Raw genomic sequence first — 19,339 nt, 5'->3', positions numbered from 1 at the left:
CCCCCTGAGATAAAAACCGATCGCTGACATGAAACCGGAGCCGTGAGGAAATATCAAAGAGCATAACTGAATCTGAGAGCCAAGAGAAGAGGGTAAAAAAATAACTGGCTTTGTGTGCCAAATGTGAGCCTGACTGTCAGTCTAATGGACTGTAAGTAACACCACTGCCACAGAGCAGAAATGAGAATCAGAAAACAGGCTTAAGTGATTAAACAAACCAGTTGATTACTTCCTTTGCTAAGGTTTCGTTACATCGTAAGATATTTTAGGATCTTACAATTCCTAAAACATGCTCTTGTGTGCTTTTTTAGAGTAGGTGGAACAACATAAAGCCTTACTGCCTACTTCGTACATTTACAAAATAAAGAATGAGCTCTTTCAAAAAAAATTTTTTTGGGAAAAAAACTTACCTGAAAATGTGGTTACAAGCATTTTAGTCTTCTGTGGTTGTCTCTCATAAGCAAAGCATTTTATTAAATTTAAATAACTACTGCCTCAGAATCCTTATCTCGTCTACTGCTACCTTTGCAGAGCTCCATCATTCAAAGCCAAGGACATTTTTTATACAAAAAATAAAATAGAACACCATTCAGAGGATTGTGCTCCTTTATCTTTCGTATTTTGTTTTTGTTGCCTTGCAGAGCAGTCAAGGCTAAAATGTTTGCTGCAACTGTTTTACATCATTCTGCACTTTGTTTGACATGATGTATTAACTTTAAATACTGAGAAAACTGTTTTTTGTTCTATTTTATTTTTTGCATGTCCTTTACTTTTTGTCTACATAAAATATGAATTGTTTCCACTGCAGTTTTGAGAAAATTACAAACCACTTTATCAAAGACGTGCTTCTTGACGATGAAAATAACTATTTCCCAACCAGTTTGCAAATCAAACCACTTTGACTTTTATTCATCAATGTCAGGACATTAAAGATGCGTTTCAAAATAAATAAGAACATGATATCAGTCCAGTGCGGTTAAGACAGCACTTGTTTTTTGTTTTTTTTGTTGTTTTTTTGTTTTGACTGTCAGCTGGTTCAGAAATCTTTCAGCTCTGTGTGGAATAAGGCCTCAACTGACTGCTCAGACTGTGGTGACTCTCATGACCAGCTCTCTTGTGCTATTGCTGGGTTGGCTGCGGGCCTCTGGCTGCCTCAGGTGGCTGAGTAGGTGGAGGATGTTGTAGGGACAGTGTTGGTCTGGCACCGTGGTGCCGCTTTCGGGGTCTACGTTCGCTCCCAGTTCCCCCGCGGCTGTCACCACGGCTGTGGAAGTGGAGCCGTTGGCTGTGGAGGCCACCACCATCAGGGAGGAGTTGGAGGCAGACACTCCTATCCCGTTCTGGTAGCCCTGACCGGGCTGAGACAGAGTCCTGTCCACCACAGCTTCCTTCAGGTCGTCGCTGTCCAGCGATTTGTCATAGTTCAGAACCTTCCACTGCTGGTTGACGGCCTGCCAGCGGTGGAAGATGCGAAACACAGAGGGTCCCTCGTGGACAATTAACGCTGTGGAAAGGAGAGTGGCGGTGAGACAAAGTCAGTGTCTGGCTGCAGCCTTAATGACACCACAAAGTGATGTCTATGCAGTGTTCTCACAGTGTTAAAGCCAGCAGAAAGTATAAACTGACACAGTTACAGAACAAAACACATTCATTCTTCAAGCAGCTCGCCATAAAGCCAAGATAAAATCTTTATTTGTGCAATCAAGTAAAGTCACGGAGCAAATTATGACACCGCAACAATCACCGGTTTTGGATTTAGGTCGTTAAAAACGATGCATCTGCTCTCTGCAGTTGTTCGATAACGTCTTATCTCAGCCCAAAATTGCTTATTGATTCATGTTCATTGAACTCGGTATCTGGAAAATTGGAGTCAGTCTTGCCAGCAGTTCCCTGGACCCCAAGGATGTGCAGAATCACGTGGTGAAAAGGTAAACACCATTTGATCCTGTACTCGATGTGCAGGATCAAGTGACAAATAATTGTCACTTTAACTAGTGACAATTATTTGTATGCATTCATCCTTTAGTAGGACGTTATTGAGTGTTTAAATATTTTAACTACTTAAATCTATTTTTAATGATGGTATTTTAATCTTTTATGTAGCCCATTGACCCCATTCTACATTTTGTTACATTTCAACCTATTCAGGAGAATTTTATTTCAGTTTTATTTCACAAAGCAACAGAAATTTTCTTTTCTTTTCAGAAGTAAGTCTCAAATGTGTAGCATGCATTTGTATTCAGGCCGCTTTCCTCTATTATCCCTCATTACAATGCAGTGCAACCGATTATCTTCAGAAGTGCCACAAGCTAATTAGTAAATAGAGTCCACCCATGTGTAATTTATCCTCAAATATCTGAGAAGAGTTGTTTGTCTTGTATTCTGAGTCAATACTTGGTAGAGCCAAGTTTCACTGCAATTACAACTGAAAGTCTATTGGGTTCGGTCCATGTATGCACATCTAGAAATTACATTTCTGTCCACTGAGCTCATCTTGAGTCAGTGGGCAGAGCATTTGTGGACATATTTTTAAGCATGGCCACAGATTCCCAATTAAACTTAGGCTCAGAGTTTCTCTGGAGTTTCTCTGGACCATTCTAACACATGAAGAGCTGAACCTGAGCTTACCAATTCTAGTCCTGAATTAATGGCTCTATTGTGCCTCCACATTTTATCAGTATGTCTGAGCTTCACCTTTTTAGCTCTGGCTACATTTTCAGCAAATCTTATTGGGGTATTTTCCTGTTTTTGAAACCATCCATTTTCCCATCAGCTCATCGCCTCACCATGCTGATGCCATCACAAGGTTTCACTGCAGGGCTGGGATGTTCAGGGCATTGCATTTCTTCCACAAGTAACGTTTTGTAGGCTTTACAAAAAGTTACATTCTAGTCTCATCTGACCAGAGCAACTTCTGCCCTGCTTGCTGTGTTGCTCTCCAGGGCTTGTGGATAACTAGAGAGAGGACTTCTTGTTGCTCTTCCACAAAATCCAGATCTGTTGAGTAAGAGACTTCTACTTCTCCTGTCAACAGAAGACTTCTGACAAATACTCTTCTTGTCTAGTTTGACAGCTTAGATGGGTGGGAATGATATGTTAGGTTTCCAGAGGCACTATACTCAATTTCAAACTTTTTTAATTGAACAGTGCTTTGTGAAACATTAAGACCCTGAGATAAACTTCTCTGTGTATACTGCTTTACATAGTATTATGCTGATTGTTCACAATGTTCTCTGAGGCCTTCACAAATCTTGAAGATGAAATTTCACACAGATGGACTCTTCACTGGTTAAGTGACTCCTAAGAGCATTTGATTGCACTGGATTTTAGAAGTTGTAGTCACAGGGCCTGAATACAAATGAGTGCCACAGATATTTTTGTTAAAAAAATAAATTGAAAACCATTTTTCCTTCTCTTTCACTATTATGCATTACTTTGTGTTGGCCTATAAGATCCTAATAAATAATAATTATAAAACAGTCAGAGAACACCTTTGCGAGGGATTATAAATGTGAATGATGAGTAATAAAGTGTTACTACTCCCTATAAAAAATAGAACTTAGTTATGATGTATTATTACTACTTAGGTCCTTAGATCTGAGTAATTTCTTCACTCCTGCTCTCTCTATGCAGGCTAATCAGGTCTCTCCTCTTTTACGTCTACCAGGTGACAAGTTAATCTCTGTAAAGTGCCAAGTTGATGACTGCGCAGTCAATCCTCGCCACCGAACCGGAGACAATCAATCTCCTCCTTCCCCTCCTTTCCCTCCTCTCCCTGCTGTCTGTCTGCTGCAGCAGCACAAGTTGGATTTTTCTTAAGGTGGAATTCATCCAACGCATGCGGGCCCTCGAGCAGCAAAAGACGGAGAGCCAGCTTACAGTACAGATGGGATATGTTTCATTTTGGACACCCACTCAAAATCAGAAACAAGCGGCAAAAAGATGCCTCAGTGCACCTTATTACCTCTTATGTTATGACAGTGCACAGCAAGCTTCAAAAGATTCCTGGAGTTTCAGGCTGTCGCTTTTTATTAGAGACTAAAATGAAGTTCAGTAGATTTTTCAATATCTAGAGTTTATGTTTAATTTATCGTATAAAGTTTTTTGCAGCAGATTTTCATCTTTAATGTTGAGATTAAATTCGTAACCATGGCCATGCAACACTTAACTAACCAATACAAATGGACACGAAGCATCTGACTGCACTGTATGGATTGCCATTGATTGTCAATAGTTTAAATGGCTTGCCACATTCACAAATACTGGCTACAGCCTGAACATGCGTGACATTTACTTCTGCCGCTCGAGCACACCTGGATTTATGCAAGCAGACTGGGAACACTCGATATCACTCTAAATCACCGTCTCACACTTCTGTGAGAACAGTAAACATCGGTGCTTCCTGTGAGGTTTCTCACCGATGCAGACGACATCCATGAAGCCATACATGCCGTAGCATATCTGGAAAAGCAGGTCTTGGCGCTGCCAGCGAGCCGACGGGCTGAAAGAGGACCAGACCAGCCAGGAGATGCTCGCCATCAAGAATAAGGAACCCAATATGGCTGCTGCTATCTGCACTTTCTCTATCACAGTCAGGGAGATGGCCTGCCACTGCAAAAGGACAAACAATACACCTCAGAGCTTTGGTCTTTATCTGATCCTCTTACTTTAATGGAAAACGTTAAAACAAAGCCGAGAAAAACAAAACTCACCTAAATGATCACAAAATTAAATAACACATTGATATTTCATTTCAAAGTAAGACAGTGATAAAATTTCAGATTTACCTGTTTCAGGATAGGTTAGAAATTTACATACATTCATATTAGGAATGTTTATTTATTTTATTTTACTTTTTGACAGAAGACAACATATTGTCATCTTCCTAAAATAATGGCCTAAGTAATTTTTTGCCAAAAGTGATTTTTTTTCTGTCTAAATAATTTGATTTGTTGATTTTTTTTTTTTATCAAGCCAATTCTCAACAAATGTCTTCAAAAACAGCCACAGCCTCTTTACATACAGAAGTACATAATACATTCCTTCATAAAGAGAAGCTTAGTCAAATAAATTCCAATATTTTCCAATTCAGTCCAAGTTATGAATGCAGTCAAATTCAGTTTATTATGCCAGCTGGTAAAAAAGTCGACCACATCAAGCAACCAACTTAGCAAAAAGTCAGTCCTTCTAATGAAGCACAAAGTGGAAATTATTAATCCAGGCTTAAAGCTAAAGATGCAACCCCACATGGGCACCTGAATATTTAATAATATGGGAAATCTAAGTTGCTTTTTTTTTTTTTACTTCATTTGCTCATTCAACCCATAATTTTTGTAGTTGTTGATGTTCTGGCAGGACAACAATACCAAACTACAAGCCAAACTAGTTTTTAGGTTGATAAATGATGCTAACTTTACGTTTAAAAATGAGCTTGACATTACAATTTATTTAAACTGTGTGCACTATAGTTAAAAGCCAGAAAACCAATCAATTTAATTAACCTCTAACAGTTCTGCCAACATGAGCGATCAAAAGTCCAATCAGAACAATGCCAGAAGCTCGTTGGTGGGAATAAAAATGATGTAGTTTCTCTGAAGTTTGCAAGGGAGAATTTATCTAAGTATTATTACCAAATTAATATAATGCTTATACACATAACGAGTGTATCTAAACTTTCCACCAGAGCTGTTTCCCCAGTTGAATACTTTCTTTCTGATATCAGTCTTACCACAAACTCTCTCAATAACATTCTTGTCACAGCACTAGAAGCTAAATCCGAGAGGAAAGTCTGTTCTCTCTGTTTTAAGGATCAAAGAAAGAAAGACTTGTTTAATTCAAAAAGCCCATTTTTTCCCCTCCTTGGTTTATGATCAAAGCAAAACTAGAACTGAACCTCTTTCTATATTTCTTTTTTTTTTTTACAATGCAAGCTCTAAAAACTGAATTTCGGCTTAGACATTTGACAAACAATTTGATATGAAGACAAATATGACAAGGAAAGGGGAAACAAATATTTTAATACTCAGTATTTATTGTATTTGTCGGGGCTCTGTTTGTTGTTATTCCCAGTAATCCCTGACTAGTAAGCATTTAAGGAGAATGTGATCAAATCTGAAAAGCACTTTCGCAGTGGTGCTTCTTGCTTCCGAGGCTTACCTGTAATGGGTTCTTGGTGCTGATGGCAATGACCTGATATTTGTAGTAACAGAGCTCGCAGGCCCAGGAGCCTCTCTCGCTGATCCATTTGATGAGACATGGCTGGTGGGTGCAGCGTACCGACCCACTGCAGCGACAGGGGCTCAGGAGCTCTCCCTGCAGGGACAAACACTCAGTCAAGAAGGGATCCTGTGGATCTTCCTTTTCCAAGAACCACATTTTTCTGAATAGTTTCTTGCTATTCCTTCAACGTTTTGGACACTGAGGTAGAAACAAAACCCAACACTTGGTTGGGTTTAATTAACCGCTCCAGAAAAATCTAAACTCTCAATTGTTATTTAATTATGGAAAACAAGTCAAACATTTACCCTGTTGTTTTTTTTTGTGCTTATTTTTTCAGATTTAAAATCAAATTCCAGAAATTTCGATGCTGCTTGAGATCCCAGAAATACCTGGAGAAAAAAAATCAGCTGTAGACAAATTTAAAACATGATGTGTTTCTTTGTCATGCAAAATTTGATTGATGTCTGTGATTCAGAGAAAAACACTGCTTACAGTAATCACTGACATGCAGACAACAACTACTTTTCTCATCTTATTTACTCCGCCATTGTTACCCACCTACACACAATATTCTGAATTACTCTTCATACACAGATATATATCTTTACTCTGGCTTATTGATTTTGCGAGGAGTCTCAATGTGCATTAGACACAGGAAAACACACTCCCATACACAAAGCCGGCCACAGCCCGCAGCACCATTCAGGTGTGAAATGAAAGCTTTGCCTTACACCTACTTGACAGGCAAATACTTGATTACTGCTACTGTTGAAGATGGAGGATTAACCACCGAAGGCTAAATGAAAACTCAAAGCGCAACTAAGCTGCAAAATACTGTGCTAAACGTACATTGATGCAGCAGCTCATTAAATGAACGAAGTGTTGGACAAAGCATTAAAACCAGTGAAAGAGAAAAAAGGATTGGTCCCCACAAAGACATTGTACCTCATGACTGCAAATACAACTTGACAGAAACCAATTTGATCAAGCATCAGCAGGGGGAAATTAGACTTGATAAGTCTTGTAAAGAATGAGACCATATATCCGCTACAATTCAACTGAAAAATTAAAAGAACTATTAGAATAAAGCTACAATAATCTGGTTTCACCCAGTCAGTTGTCTTTGATTGGAGGCTGAATCACACATCTTGACTTGACAATGTTTTCCAACTTGTAAAAGTTGTCAAAGTGTTTGAGATTATGGACATCTTTTTGTCTGTAGATCCTTTTCGGAGGAAACCACAGATCTGTATCATATTTAAATGACACAGATAAATATCCTTTTTTTTCTCATGGAAATATGCTTGGACTCACTGTGATGCTGAAAAACCAAAATCTTCATCCACTTTAACATAGAAATCCAATAAAAAGAGAGTTTCTTCTGAAAACAGAAAGTCCCAGTCATAATGCAGCCACTACCATGTTTTAACATAGTGATAGGGAGCATTTTGTTCTTTTTTAACCCGTCTGCACAGTATGATTTTAGTCAAATAATGGCTATGGAAAAGAGTCATGGGAATCTCAGTATGAAAACTGAAACAAATTTTAAACTATTTACTATAATGATAATTGATGGTAAGTTTCAATTTAAAAAGACAAAATTCCAAAATTTAATTAAAAGGTGCATTAACAAAGTCTTAGTATAAGGTGTGGCAGATGCATGCAACCAGGCTACTGTATGCCCTAAGCAAAACTATCACAATTATATGGACAATTTCTCTAGATTATTTATAGTGGTCGGATATTTATTTTTGTTTCTGACTAAGGCTGATTTTTCTTTTCTTCACTTTTCTTTTTATTTACCCAAAATTTATATTACAGCTTCAGAAAACCTTCAAATGAATTGAAACATTAATTAAATTTGTACTCATATCATTAATATATTTACTTCTAATCAAATATGCTTTTTGTGTTTTATTGAGCTTTAGAAAGAGAGGAGAGCCTCTGTCCCTGTTCTCAAACTCATTTACATGACCTTGAACTTTGAAGCATCGCCACATTAAAACCACAGACTTCAATGTATTTTACTGAGAGTGTATGTGCTAGACCAACACAGTAGTAAATGTGACATTGAAGGAAAACCTTTTGTTTAATCTGGAGACAGTTATGTGCGTTTGTATTCACCTGCTTTTCTCTGATACCCATATATAATACACAAGGTTACTAACTGCTTTCAGAAGATATTCAGTTAATAAAAAGAGCCCATCTGTGTGTGATATTTAATTTCAGTTTGACAACAGTTTCGTGGAGGCCTGGCAGTTTTGTTAGAGAATAAGTGATTTACAAACACCGTACATCACCCTGAATACGTTGTTCCTGCAGTGAAACATGGTAGTGGCAGTATCATCCTCAGTAGATAAATGGAAACTGGTCACAGTTAATGGGAAGGTGGATGGTGTTAAACACAAAACAATACTGATAGAAAAGTTATTACTGCCTGCGAAAAACTGAAGACTGAAAACAATAAAATCTATTGGAAATTGCTGTTCCACTTTTAGCCTAAGTTTAACCTACTTTGCAAAGAAGAATGGACAAAAATGTCAGACTGTACACAGAAAAAAAGAAAACATTTCTTATTTATGTTTAAATAGTGGAATTTTATTGTGTACAGTATGATTTTGGCAACCACAGCTGCTATTGTTTTTTTTTTATAAATTAGATATGTTTTTTTTTTACAGTGTAGATGTTCAATGTTAATGGAACATCTGAAAACAAACTCAAGTGTTTGTTTTCAGAAAAACTTGCACAGAAGATCACAGAGTGAAAAATGTATCATTATACTTTTCAAATTTGTATGTTTTTAAAACAACATAATCTTTTCTCTTTAAAATTCTATGCTGCTTTTTGTTGTTTGACTGGGTAAAATCCCAATGAAAGACATTGAGATTTGCAATTGTAACATTTAAAAAATGTAAAACGTTCAAGAGGTTTGACGACATTCTCAATCTTGTGTCAATCTTGACATTCAAATTTAAGTGTATCCATTAAAGTCATACCACACCCTGAGAATACTTAAAAAAATAAAAGCTTATACATTAATGTTTCTTTCTGGGTTTTTCATCTTAACAAGGCAAAAAAGGGACATATACATTAGCCTTCCCTGTCTGATGTAACAAATCCCCCTTCCTCTCTCTCCTTTCAGCTGAGGTATTAAATTAATTCAGCATTTCCTCTTCCTGTCTATAACGAGCAGAAAGACTGAAACAGAAACACCCACAAAAAAAAAGAAAGAAAAAAAAAATCTGCAAGTTTCCAAAATATTTCCCCAGTATTGTGCTGACATCTCCGACAGATGGAGCAGCACCCCGGTTTGAAGGGAAGAGAGGAAAATCGAGTGAGTTGCAGGAGAAAAGGCTCATCCACAGATGGCCAGGGTGGGAGTGTATTGGCAGGAGCACCAGAACACTTCTGTCGAGTCCAGTGGGACTTGGGCCGCTCGCTGCGACTGGCCCGATTGCAGCCAAGAGCTGAAACCCGGATCACTCCTATACAACAGTGGCTGGAGAAGGCAGGGGAGTTCGATAACAAACATGGCATCATAGCCGACACATGCAGAAAGTGGTAACTTACTGTTCTTTTGCTGAACAAATGGAAATGCATCCAGGAAATACACTTCTTTGGCTGCATTATTCCACCTCTCTGTGCTGCATTATCCCAAAACAACCCAGAACATCTAATTTTGTCCCTATAAAATTAGCTCGTATTGCTATAGATATATAATGGGATGAAAATAAATTAGGTCGGGCTATTCACATAAGAGCCTGGAATCAATACGAGTGAACTCTATTAACTCTAACTGAGGAAAACTGTAGTATACTATACTAGTTCACACAAACTGACTCAAAGTGATTTTTATAATGGCCAATAATATCCAGGCTGCAAGGATTTATTCTATAAACCATAAAAAATAAAAAAATAAGATTCTTCTGTGGATTTTAATAGTCCACAAAACAAAAAAATTGTGAGCCCAGAAAGGTATAAATTAAAATGTAGATCATAAAATGTCACCTTTGCTTACACTGATGTTTTTATGAGAACATTTATAGAAATAAAAAAAGGCCTCTCATCTAGTTTTATACATTTACATCTTCAGTCTGTTTACCTCCCCAAACACCAATAATGAAAAAAGTGAAGTGTTTATGTAACTTGTTTATCTCCCATTCCCAACAAATGGCTGAGCATCCTATGCTGCGTACAGCTAGCATACAGAGTGGCTCTATGCTGGAAGGCCATATAAAAATAACGATGCCAACTTGACCCTTAAGGCCTCTCTTAGTTCTCTGGAAAACATGTTTTCCAAGTGCATGATTCCTGTTAAGATTTAAGAATGAAAGCTTATTCTTCTTCACTAGACAAGCAAGAAATCCTATAGTTTTAACATATGCTAGAAATAATAGAAGAAAAACATAAGGACCTGTCACACATGCAAATTTTCCCAAGTATTTAAATATGTGTGATTCACACAAAGATTTTCCAGAACAATTGTTCTGTTTCTGGTGAAAAGCAATAAAAATGATAGTTCTGTACATGATCCAGGTTAAGGTCAGGTCTGAAAGCATAAGCTGGGATGAAGCAAATGCTGCAAGAAAGCAACAAAGAATCCCCTGTTAGGCCTCTCACTGACCTTTCCCTAAATAGAACAAATAACAGGTTGAAATGTGATCCATGTTAGAACGCAACCATCCGCTGATATGAAAACAAGAATGCTAAACCTTTGAATTTTCACTACATCCATCTGTATGGCAAACAGAGCAATTCCCTTAGAAGTATTTCACATTATGCCACATTACAACAAGTTTTGACTAACTTTACAGGAATTTTATGAAGAAAATACTGTCTGGCATGCATTTGTATCTTTCTTGTCAACCCCCTTTTCTCTGATGCTTCTAATCAAAACCCAGTGCATTTAAATTCCCTGGGTAGATACTTATTTAGTAGAGCTGATTGTAATTTAATCTCGGGCCTTTGAGGTTTGCTAGAAAGCATCAGAGAACAAAGAGCAACAACATGAGCAAAGAAAACAGCTGAAGGTGAGAGATGAAGACATAGAGAAGTTTAAAGCAGAGATAGATTAGAAACCAATATCACAATCATTCTGATCCCTATTCAATCCATCTACTGAAGATGGTATGAGAATAAAACAGTTGGAAACCTAAGCATCGTTTAGCAAAGCAGCCAAGAGGCCTAAGCTCACTCTGGAGGAGCTGCAGAGCTTCAAAGCTCTGTTGGAAAAAATCAACAGATAGCACAACAATTAATCTCAAACACAGCTTGACATGAGTCATGTGTGGGGCCAAAAATCTTTAGTCTGTATGTGTGCAAAACAAGTAGAGATGTATTATTAAAAAGCCACAATTTTGGAAAAGAGTAGTTTATGTGAAAAAATGTCACTACTCAAATTTTCTGCAGAATTGAATCACAAAAGGACATGTCAAATGCCCAGTTATTGAATTGCGTGATTTCCTTTAACCTTGAACATTACTGATCTTAAAGCAGGATTTTATTTCAAGTTCAAAAAGAAAACCATTTAAAATGTAGCTGTTCCTCTGTCACCTTGACAAGAAAACTCTTAAAGTCTGTGTTTTACAATTTTAATATTCTGACAGATAGAAAATGAAAATCGAAACTGCCCATTATCACAGCAGAATTCAAACTGTAAGGCTTACCTCATGGAAAATAGAGGGGAGCTATTACACAAGCTTATTCCATTCAGTGGTGTCATATTAAATCAGAATGCAATCATCTTTCAGTGGCTTCCTCTGTCAGACATTCAAGGCTCTTTCTTTGTAGGAAAAAGCCTGTGCCTTCTCTACTCTGAGTCGACTGTCTCAGTCGTGAAGATGGAAGTGTTTTGGAGGTGGACTGTCAGATCAGATACCGCCTGACGTAGTCTGGGTGACATCTTAGAGGCTAAAAAAAAAACAGATAAAAATTGCCAGTGCTGCTTGTGACATACAGGGATACAAAGAGAGCACACTCATCTCTCTTTCTGAGCGGCTCCTCATTCTCCTTTACACCTCAGCAGATCCATATCTGGACTCCACCCAAAGCTACAACTCACGGACAGCAGGAAAAAGGAAGATAAAGACATGCATATTGATGGGATACAATGAAATCAAGTGCTATCGACTTGCTGCGATGTTTCTGGGAAGCCTTAATGAGACATGTTGGAGGAGGCCATGGGAAATACTGCGATTTTTCACAAGACGGTACTTTGTATGCAGTGCAGAGTGTTGCCGACTATCTGTGGAGTTTCTAAGAAAACAATGATGCTGCCTTGTCTCTAAGTCTCATAATGGACCTCATGCCAGTAATAATTACAAAGGCTGAGCCCAGAGGTGGACTGATATGCAAAATTGGTGTTGTAGTAATTAGCAGATGACACATAGAGAGATTATGCACAGTGGAAAGAACATGAAGTGATACAGTGAATCTGTTGCTGAGTCAAAGGAGAAATAACAATGAGGCTCATTCAGATCAGAAGTTCTGCTCTTCATCTCGGTTGTCTTGCTTCTTGAGATTTTCCTTAAACAGATGAGGTGGGACATTTTCTTCCGGGTGGTCTCAAAAGCGCTGCCAAACAGCGTAACCAATTTATCGGAGACTCTTTGTAATTTACTGAGAATGCTGTAAAAATCCCACACTAGAAAGATCCTTCAGCAGCTGAGACTTTCCTCTATTCTCAAATACAGTGCTATGAAAAAGTATTTGCCCCTGAAAGATTTCTTTTCTTGGCCAAATTAACTGCTTTAAATAATCAATCAAATTCTGTGATTAGATAAAGGCTCATATAAGACGTATTTTAAGCGGGAAAGCTCTCCAAAGGAACCCGGTCCATTTTGAAAAAGGAATTTACAACTAACCCTGACAAACGGTTTTGCTCATCTTGGTGGCAACAGCTCCCATCAATCACCTGTTTTCCCCACTCTTCTTTGTAGAACTGTTTTAATCCCCCCACAGAATAAATTATCAGTGTAAAGTCATGCCACAACATCTCAATTAAATTTAATGGTGGGAGTATTATGGAAAATTGACTTTTTATAGCTTTGTGTTACGTTATATCATTATTTCCTCACCAAAAACATACCTGGAGTGTTACTATGTTTCTTTTATGCGTGCTTGAGGAATTGAATAATTTCCCATGGCAGCGATTCAAGGGTGCCTGAATGTTTGCTTCTGTAAGGAACTGCAGTCTCAAATCGAGCTTCCTCTTCACAGAGCACCCCTCGCCCATGCCTTCAGGTTCCTCCAGACTAGTGGCAGCAGCAATTAGCAAGCACCTAATAGAACTGCAAGTCTGCATAGCTCATCACTGTCTGACATATACACAGTCTTTTTTATAACAAGTGGTAACATAGTTACTTGATTGTGTTTTAAAATTGCACTATGTGCCTGGAAGACACTTATAAGGCCATTTTTTATTAACACTGGCTATAACGCAGGGAAGTTCTCTAGGAGCAATTTAAATGGTCTGCCACTATTCCGTGCTTTCTCTATTTGTGAATATTGGATGTCAAAGCGCTTCACTGAATTTCAAAAGTCTTCAAGAGGCTTTGTAACACTTTCCAAGCCAAAAGATGTCAATGACTTTGTCATCTGTTCTTGAAATTTGTTAGATGTTTTTTGTGCCCATTTCATGCTATCAGACAAATTAGTGATTTCTTGATTCTGCAGATCTACAGGTTTCACAAAAAAATATTTAAACTCTGTCGTTTTATGATATACTCATTCACTGGTTTTAAGAGTTTGCTTTTCCATCAATAAATGAAATTGTGATTTGAAAACTGGATTTGTATTCACTCAGATAATTTATGTCTGATATTAAAATGTTTGTTGATCGAAAATATTTCAGTATAAAGAAAAAGTAAACATGTTTTTCTCAGGGGTTTGAAAATCTTTGGGTAATTTCAACTATTCAAATATTGAAAGATTCAACTATGTTGAGAATATAATAGCTATGGTCTCTATTTTATATAACTTTAATAGGTTTTTTAAATTTTCCACTTTTTTAAAAAGAGCTTCCATAGAAATAACTCATGTAAACTTTCAAATCACTATAAGATTGTGCTCTTTGAAATGTATTTACATTCCTCTTACGTACAGCAATATGCACTACCAAAGCTTTAAATGGATGAAAGCAGCTATTACCACATATTTCAGTTTTCATTGTGTTTTACTGATTTCATAAAATAAGAAATAAGGTTTCATGACATATTTTGATCAGATGCTTTTACATATTTCTCTAATAAAAATGTAATAATTTATACATCAAAACGCAGGTAAATTCATCCTCTTTCACACAGTGCGACTTCCAACTGGGAATTTCAACTGCATGCCCTTCAAGCAGGAAAATCACATCAATTTTTCCACAGAGTACATGTGAAAATTAGTTATGGTTTTCTGAGACGTAAATTATGCATCCTTACTTTTAACCCACTGCTTTTGCCATGTTTCTGACACAGTTTTTGACGGGACTTCTTCCGCATATTCCCTCTACACCATTTGCCATTCTAATATTTCTAATGCTCAGCTCAGGCTCTTAAACAGATCAGCTAACCTATTTCAGCAGGAATGATAATTTCTAGCTTTATGTTTTATTTCAGGCGTCTCCTCTCACATTTTTTCCCTGCTCTGTTTGATGATGTGTGCAATTATCACCAATACAGCTCCAAATGTATAAGCTGCAACATGATTAACCTGAATGCTCTTTCCATCTGCTGTCAAACATCATGTTACATGTATTATTATTATTAATATTTGTCTGTTGCGAGTGGCGGACATGAGGAGCAGAGGCAGAGGTATTATTTGATTTTGTCATGCAGGTAACGCTTTGATGTGTCTGACTGTAATGAGTTGTTTCTGCATCTCTGCGTATCCTCCACACTTGTCAGCCGGCAGGACAAGGTCTTTCATTATCCCTCCGACACCAGCAGCAGCAGCAGCTATCTTTGCAAACCATGCAATGGGATAAGAAGAGGGAAAAGTGCAAACCGTGAGCTGTGTGGCTGCTTTAATAAGATACTAAAAGTACATTTTATTCTTTTTATTTTGGAAACGAAGTCGCAGCTGTAAACCGGAAACCTAAAAAAAAAAACAACAAATAAAAAACAAAACAAAACCTGAATCCTTTGAACATTCCAACCCGTGTGGAGTTGAAACGATGTGGGGAGGTTTCTAGCCACTGAATATATTTTTTTCATTTCATGAACTGCTTCTGTAAAACAAGTTAGTGACAAATCTGAGAACGCTGAGCAGCATTGCGATCATGGAAGTATGTGCTTCTGTTTCTCAGCCAGTGGAGCCAAATGAGGAGACTTCAGTGTCAGACCCAAGGCTAGAAAAAAAAACAAAACTCCAAAAGTAAAAAATAAAATAAAATCATGAAGCTGCTTCTGCACAGACTTGTACTTATTGCAACAGCTATGCTTTGTTGTGCACTTAATTGTATCTCTGCAATGTGATTCGGTGATGCAGCTTAATTAGATATGTGGTTTATTCAACAAAGGTGTCAATCTCGTAAACATTTTCACCCTTCTTTGAACTCTGCTCAACTTGAGATGATAATGTGGATTTTCTGGTCTGCTACAGCAGTGATCTTCACATCGTTTGGCTCCTAACTCCCAAAATAGCTGTGCAAAATGCTTGAAACACAAACTATCAGTGCAAGATGTAAAGTGACATTAATAACTCAGTCAGACTAGAAAACGATAACATTGTTCCATGAAATAATCTGAATTTCAAATCAATTTTGGTTTTACTCGATTGTATATAAATAAGTTTGTTATGTTGATATTATATTTGCTGTGAATTGGCACTAAAGTCCTGCCATCTACTTTATTATAAACAGTTTTTCAACTGCTTGCTCAATGAAAACAGCAAAAAACCCAATAATTTTACAGCAACTCAACGTTTAGGGATCTAGACATGAATAACTATGAATCGTTGTTCAAACTAAGAATCAGAATAGGAAAAAAAAATGCATTGAAGTGTCCCTGGATATTGGATGGTTGTTGGTGTCAGGCGAGTGGATCTGACTGATTCTGAAACTGATCCAGAGGTTTTCACACACAGCCATCATTAAACCTTGGACCAGATGGGCTACAGGAGAAAATAGGGTCCCCCATCTGTCAAGATCAGGAAACTGAGACTAATTCCCACAGGCTCAACAAAATTGGACGGTAACACATTGTAAAACCATTTACTGGCTCAATGAGTCTTGATTTCACCTGAACAATCTGGAAGCATAGATACACTCTCAATGTCTCACAATGGCAGTGGAGGTGTGATGATGTGGGAGATATGTTCTCCCACATCACAGCCTATTTCTGTTTATATGGCGAAACATTTTATTTTGCTTGTTTTTTTTTGCACATGTACGATACTAAATGCAAAGATTTAGGGCTAGCCATGTCTTTTTGCTTTCCCCAAACACAAAACAAACAACGTGGACATACTGCTCTTTAAAACACTATAATTAATGAAGGTGAAAGGTCAAAGTGTTCTCAAGACTTAGGCTGAAAGCCATTTTAGGGATCTACTAAACCCTTTCCCTCCTCTTTATCTCCCAGCACTTAATTCAGGTGACAATCTTCCACTGAGAAATGGGACACTTCTTCATGAAGCTGAACAGCATCGGTTCTTTATCCCACTACAAGTGTGACTTAATATTCACATAAATGTTATGTAAGCATTATCAAACCAGGAAGTATGTATTTTTATGCTTTTATGCTGTGGAAATATTTGTGACGGTAATTCCTGATAAACACAAGGTGGACAGATTAAATTAGTTCATAGAAAGAATTTATCCCCCTTAAAGATTCATTCTGTTTTAGACCATCAAAGTTAATCTCAGAAAATACTAAAAGAACCTCTTGGTGATTTTATTTCATCAATGGAAAAAAAGGTAATTGGGAAACAACTGAGATTATTCACATTGTATTTTGAAATACAGGCACTTTGAAATGCTGTGCTGCTGAAATGTGCCATACAAATAAAATTTGATTGATTGATTGTTTCAGAAAGAGTTCATTTTCACTATCACACCCTGGATTACTGTCTAGAGCACTATGGCTGTGACTTGACCTGCAAAAAACGAGAATTCAGTTAATTCAATTAATTCTCGTTTTTGCAAGAATTCATTGCTTGAACAAGAATGTAGTCATTCTATTCACATGAACAGGCCTAAAGAGCTAGAAAAAAAAAAGAACCTAAACCAATTGACTTACTATGTTTTCAGTCATTTTAAATAGCAACGAGTCTTTTAATTAAGAGTTTTGCAAATTCTTTAGACACATGGTGTGGTGCCTGCTTCATGTCGTCAGACAGGTCCAAGTTGGGAACTGATTGATTCAAGTCTGACAGTAAGAGCTGGGTGTGGTGAGAGAAATCTAGTGAACTCACCTTTACGAAAAAGGGAATTTAAACACAAAGCAAGACAAATCTACGTTTTGGTTATTTGAAAAAAGTGCAAGTAAAGGGGATAAATAGAAGAAATATTTTGCTACAGGGCTGTTTGAAAGACCTCAGATGTATTCAGATGTCATGGTATTTGCATGTAATTAAGCCGGATCCCCGAGTATCATCGCCTTCAGGGTGTTAATCCTGCTTTGATCAAGAGGAGCATATTTCCCAGGACTTACATGCTCTGGTCCCTGGAAGCAGATCCTGCAGACAGGCGTCCTGAAGCCACTCTCCGTGTAGCTGGTAAGAGAGAACCTCTCCTCCAGCTTCCCCTTTGAGCAGTCATCAGAAGAGCTGCTGCAGCCGCGAAGAGCCGCGGACAGCTCGGCGGCGTCCACCCAGCCCCCAACCGGCCGCTCTCCGCCCGGGGCCCCGGCGGCTCCGGCGGCAGACGGCACAGTCCGGTCGCCTCCGTTCTGCTGCTGCTGGTGGCTCCTCGTTAGGGTGTTGTTGTTGTCGGGGACGGTGACGCTCGCCTCATGGCTTTCCGAAGCTTGGCCGCTCATGGGGGTCAGCGGAGGCAGCGGTGTCGGCGGTGCCCGTGGCCCGAGAAGGAGCACCCTCAGGTCACCAAGCAGGACGCAGCAGCGGCTCTTCAGCATGCCCCGGCTGCGCTGCATCGGGCTGTGTCCGGCCAGAAGATCACAGCACCGAGCCGAGGTGCTGGAAGACGAGTGCTGTTTGTGTCCCCGGCATAAGCAAACACCTCTGCATAGGTGTTTGGATGAAACGCGGGTTTAAATGAGCTCTTTTTAGTTTGTGTTATTCTGTATCGGATCACTATTCCAAGGGTTGGACTTTTATTGTCTTCCCACGAAGATGTGAACAGAAAATGGAAATAAATCCCATTGATGCAAACAAGTGTCTGAAGCCATTAGGTCCATAAGAATGAAACATCTAAAAGAGAAAATTTAAATATTAGACACATGGAAATATGAATGTATTTTGTAAAGCTACATTTTCACCTCCTTTCATGGCCTCATAATTAAAACTGTCTGTTACAACACGAACTGTATGGACAGGCTTATCCCTCCTGATTCACAATCTGCCTTTGAAAAACAACCGGAAACAAAAACACTAAGCACTTGATCTTTGTATTAAAATCTCCTAGCATTGAAAGCCCCTGCTTTCAATGCGCAGACTGATGTGGATGTCTTGCGAGGCTTTCTGACCAAATTAAGTCAACCGATGGTTTGCCATATTTGGGTAAGCAGATTCGGTCTTACCTGAGGAAATATACACCGATTTCAAGCAACACGATCCGCAATTTCTCTGTTTCCCTCACAGATTCTCATCCAGACTGCAGGTCTCAGCTGCACGTCTCACCGGGAAGCATTTACATTCCCAAAACATCAAATCTCTCCGCATCCGAGGACTGAACCAGTGGGGGTTTAAATCCATCCGGTATAAAGGGGTGAAAAAATCCACCCGGGCTGTCGGACCGTCCTGCTCCGGGTGAAAAGCGTCCGCACAGAGCCCCCGGTCCTCCTGTGATCATTGGCTGCTGGATGGGTGCTGCAGCTTCAGCACCATTATTCCTGGGACAGCTCCCAGACGCCGCACGTCACCGCCGCACAGTGATGCAAGCAGCCAACTCGTTACTACAACTGTGCAAAAAATACAGAAATATGCATAATTAGCCTGGACTTGTTTTCTGTAT

The 19,339-nt window shown here is 38.6% G+C and overlaps 1 protein-coding gene across 1 annotated transcript; it reads right to left on the bottom strand.

Annotated features, from left to right (window-relative positions):
• Window positions 1–886: 886 nt before the first annotated feature.
• Window positions 887–19,232, bottom strand: marchf4b (membrane associated ring-CH-type finger 4b). Its single transcript, XM_055032464.1, has 5 exons — window positions 18,906–19,232; window positions 17,859–18,576; window positions 6,157–6,312; window positions 4,419–4,611; window positions 887–1,504 (listed from the first exon to the last, which is right to left on the bottom strand). The coding sequence occupies exons 2-5, from the start codon at window positions 18,297–18,299 to the stop codon at window positions 1,083–1,085; spliced, it is 1,212 nt and encodes a 403-aa protein (XP_054888439.1). The 5' UTR covers window positions 18,300–18,576; window positions 18,906–19,232; the 3' UTR covers window positions 887–1,082.
• Window positions 19,233–19,339: the final 107 nt, after the last annotated feature.

This window comes from Poeciliopsis prolifica, unplaced genomic scaffold, assembly GCF_027474105.1.
Source record: "Poeciliopsis prolifica strain line A6 unplaced genomic scaffold, Auburn_PproV2 SCAFFOLD007, whole genome shotgun sequence".
In the NCBI taxonomy this organism is placed as follows: domain Eukaryota; kingdom Metazoa; phylum Chordata; class Actinopteri; order Cyprinodontiformes; family Poeciliidae; genus Poeciliopsis; species Poeciliopsis prolifica.
The sequence above is the reverse complement of the archived record's forward strand: the minus strand, read 5'-3'. Positions and strand labels throughout refer to the sequence as shown.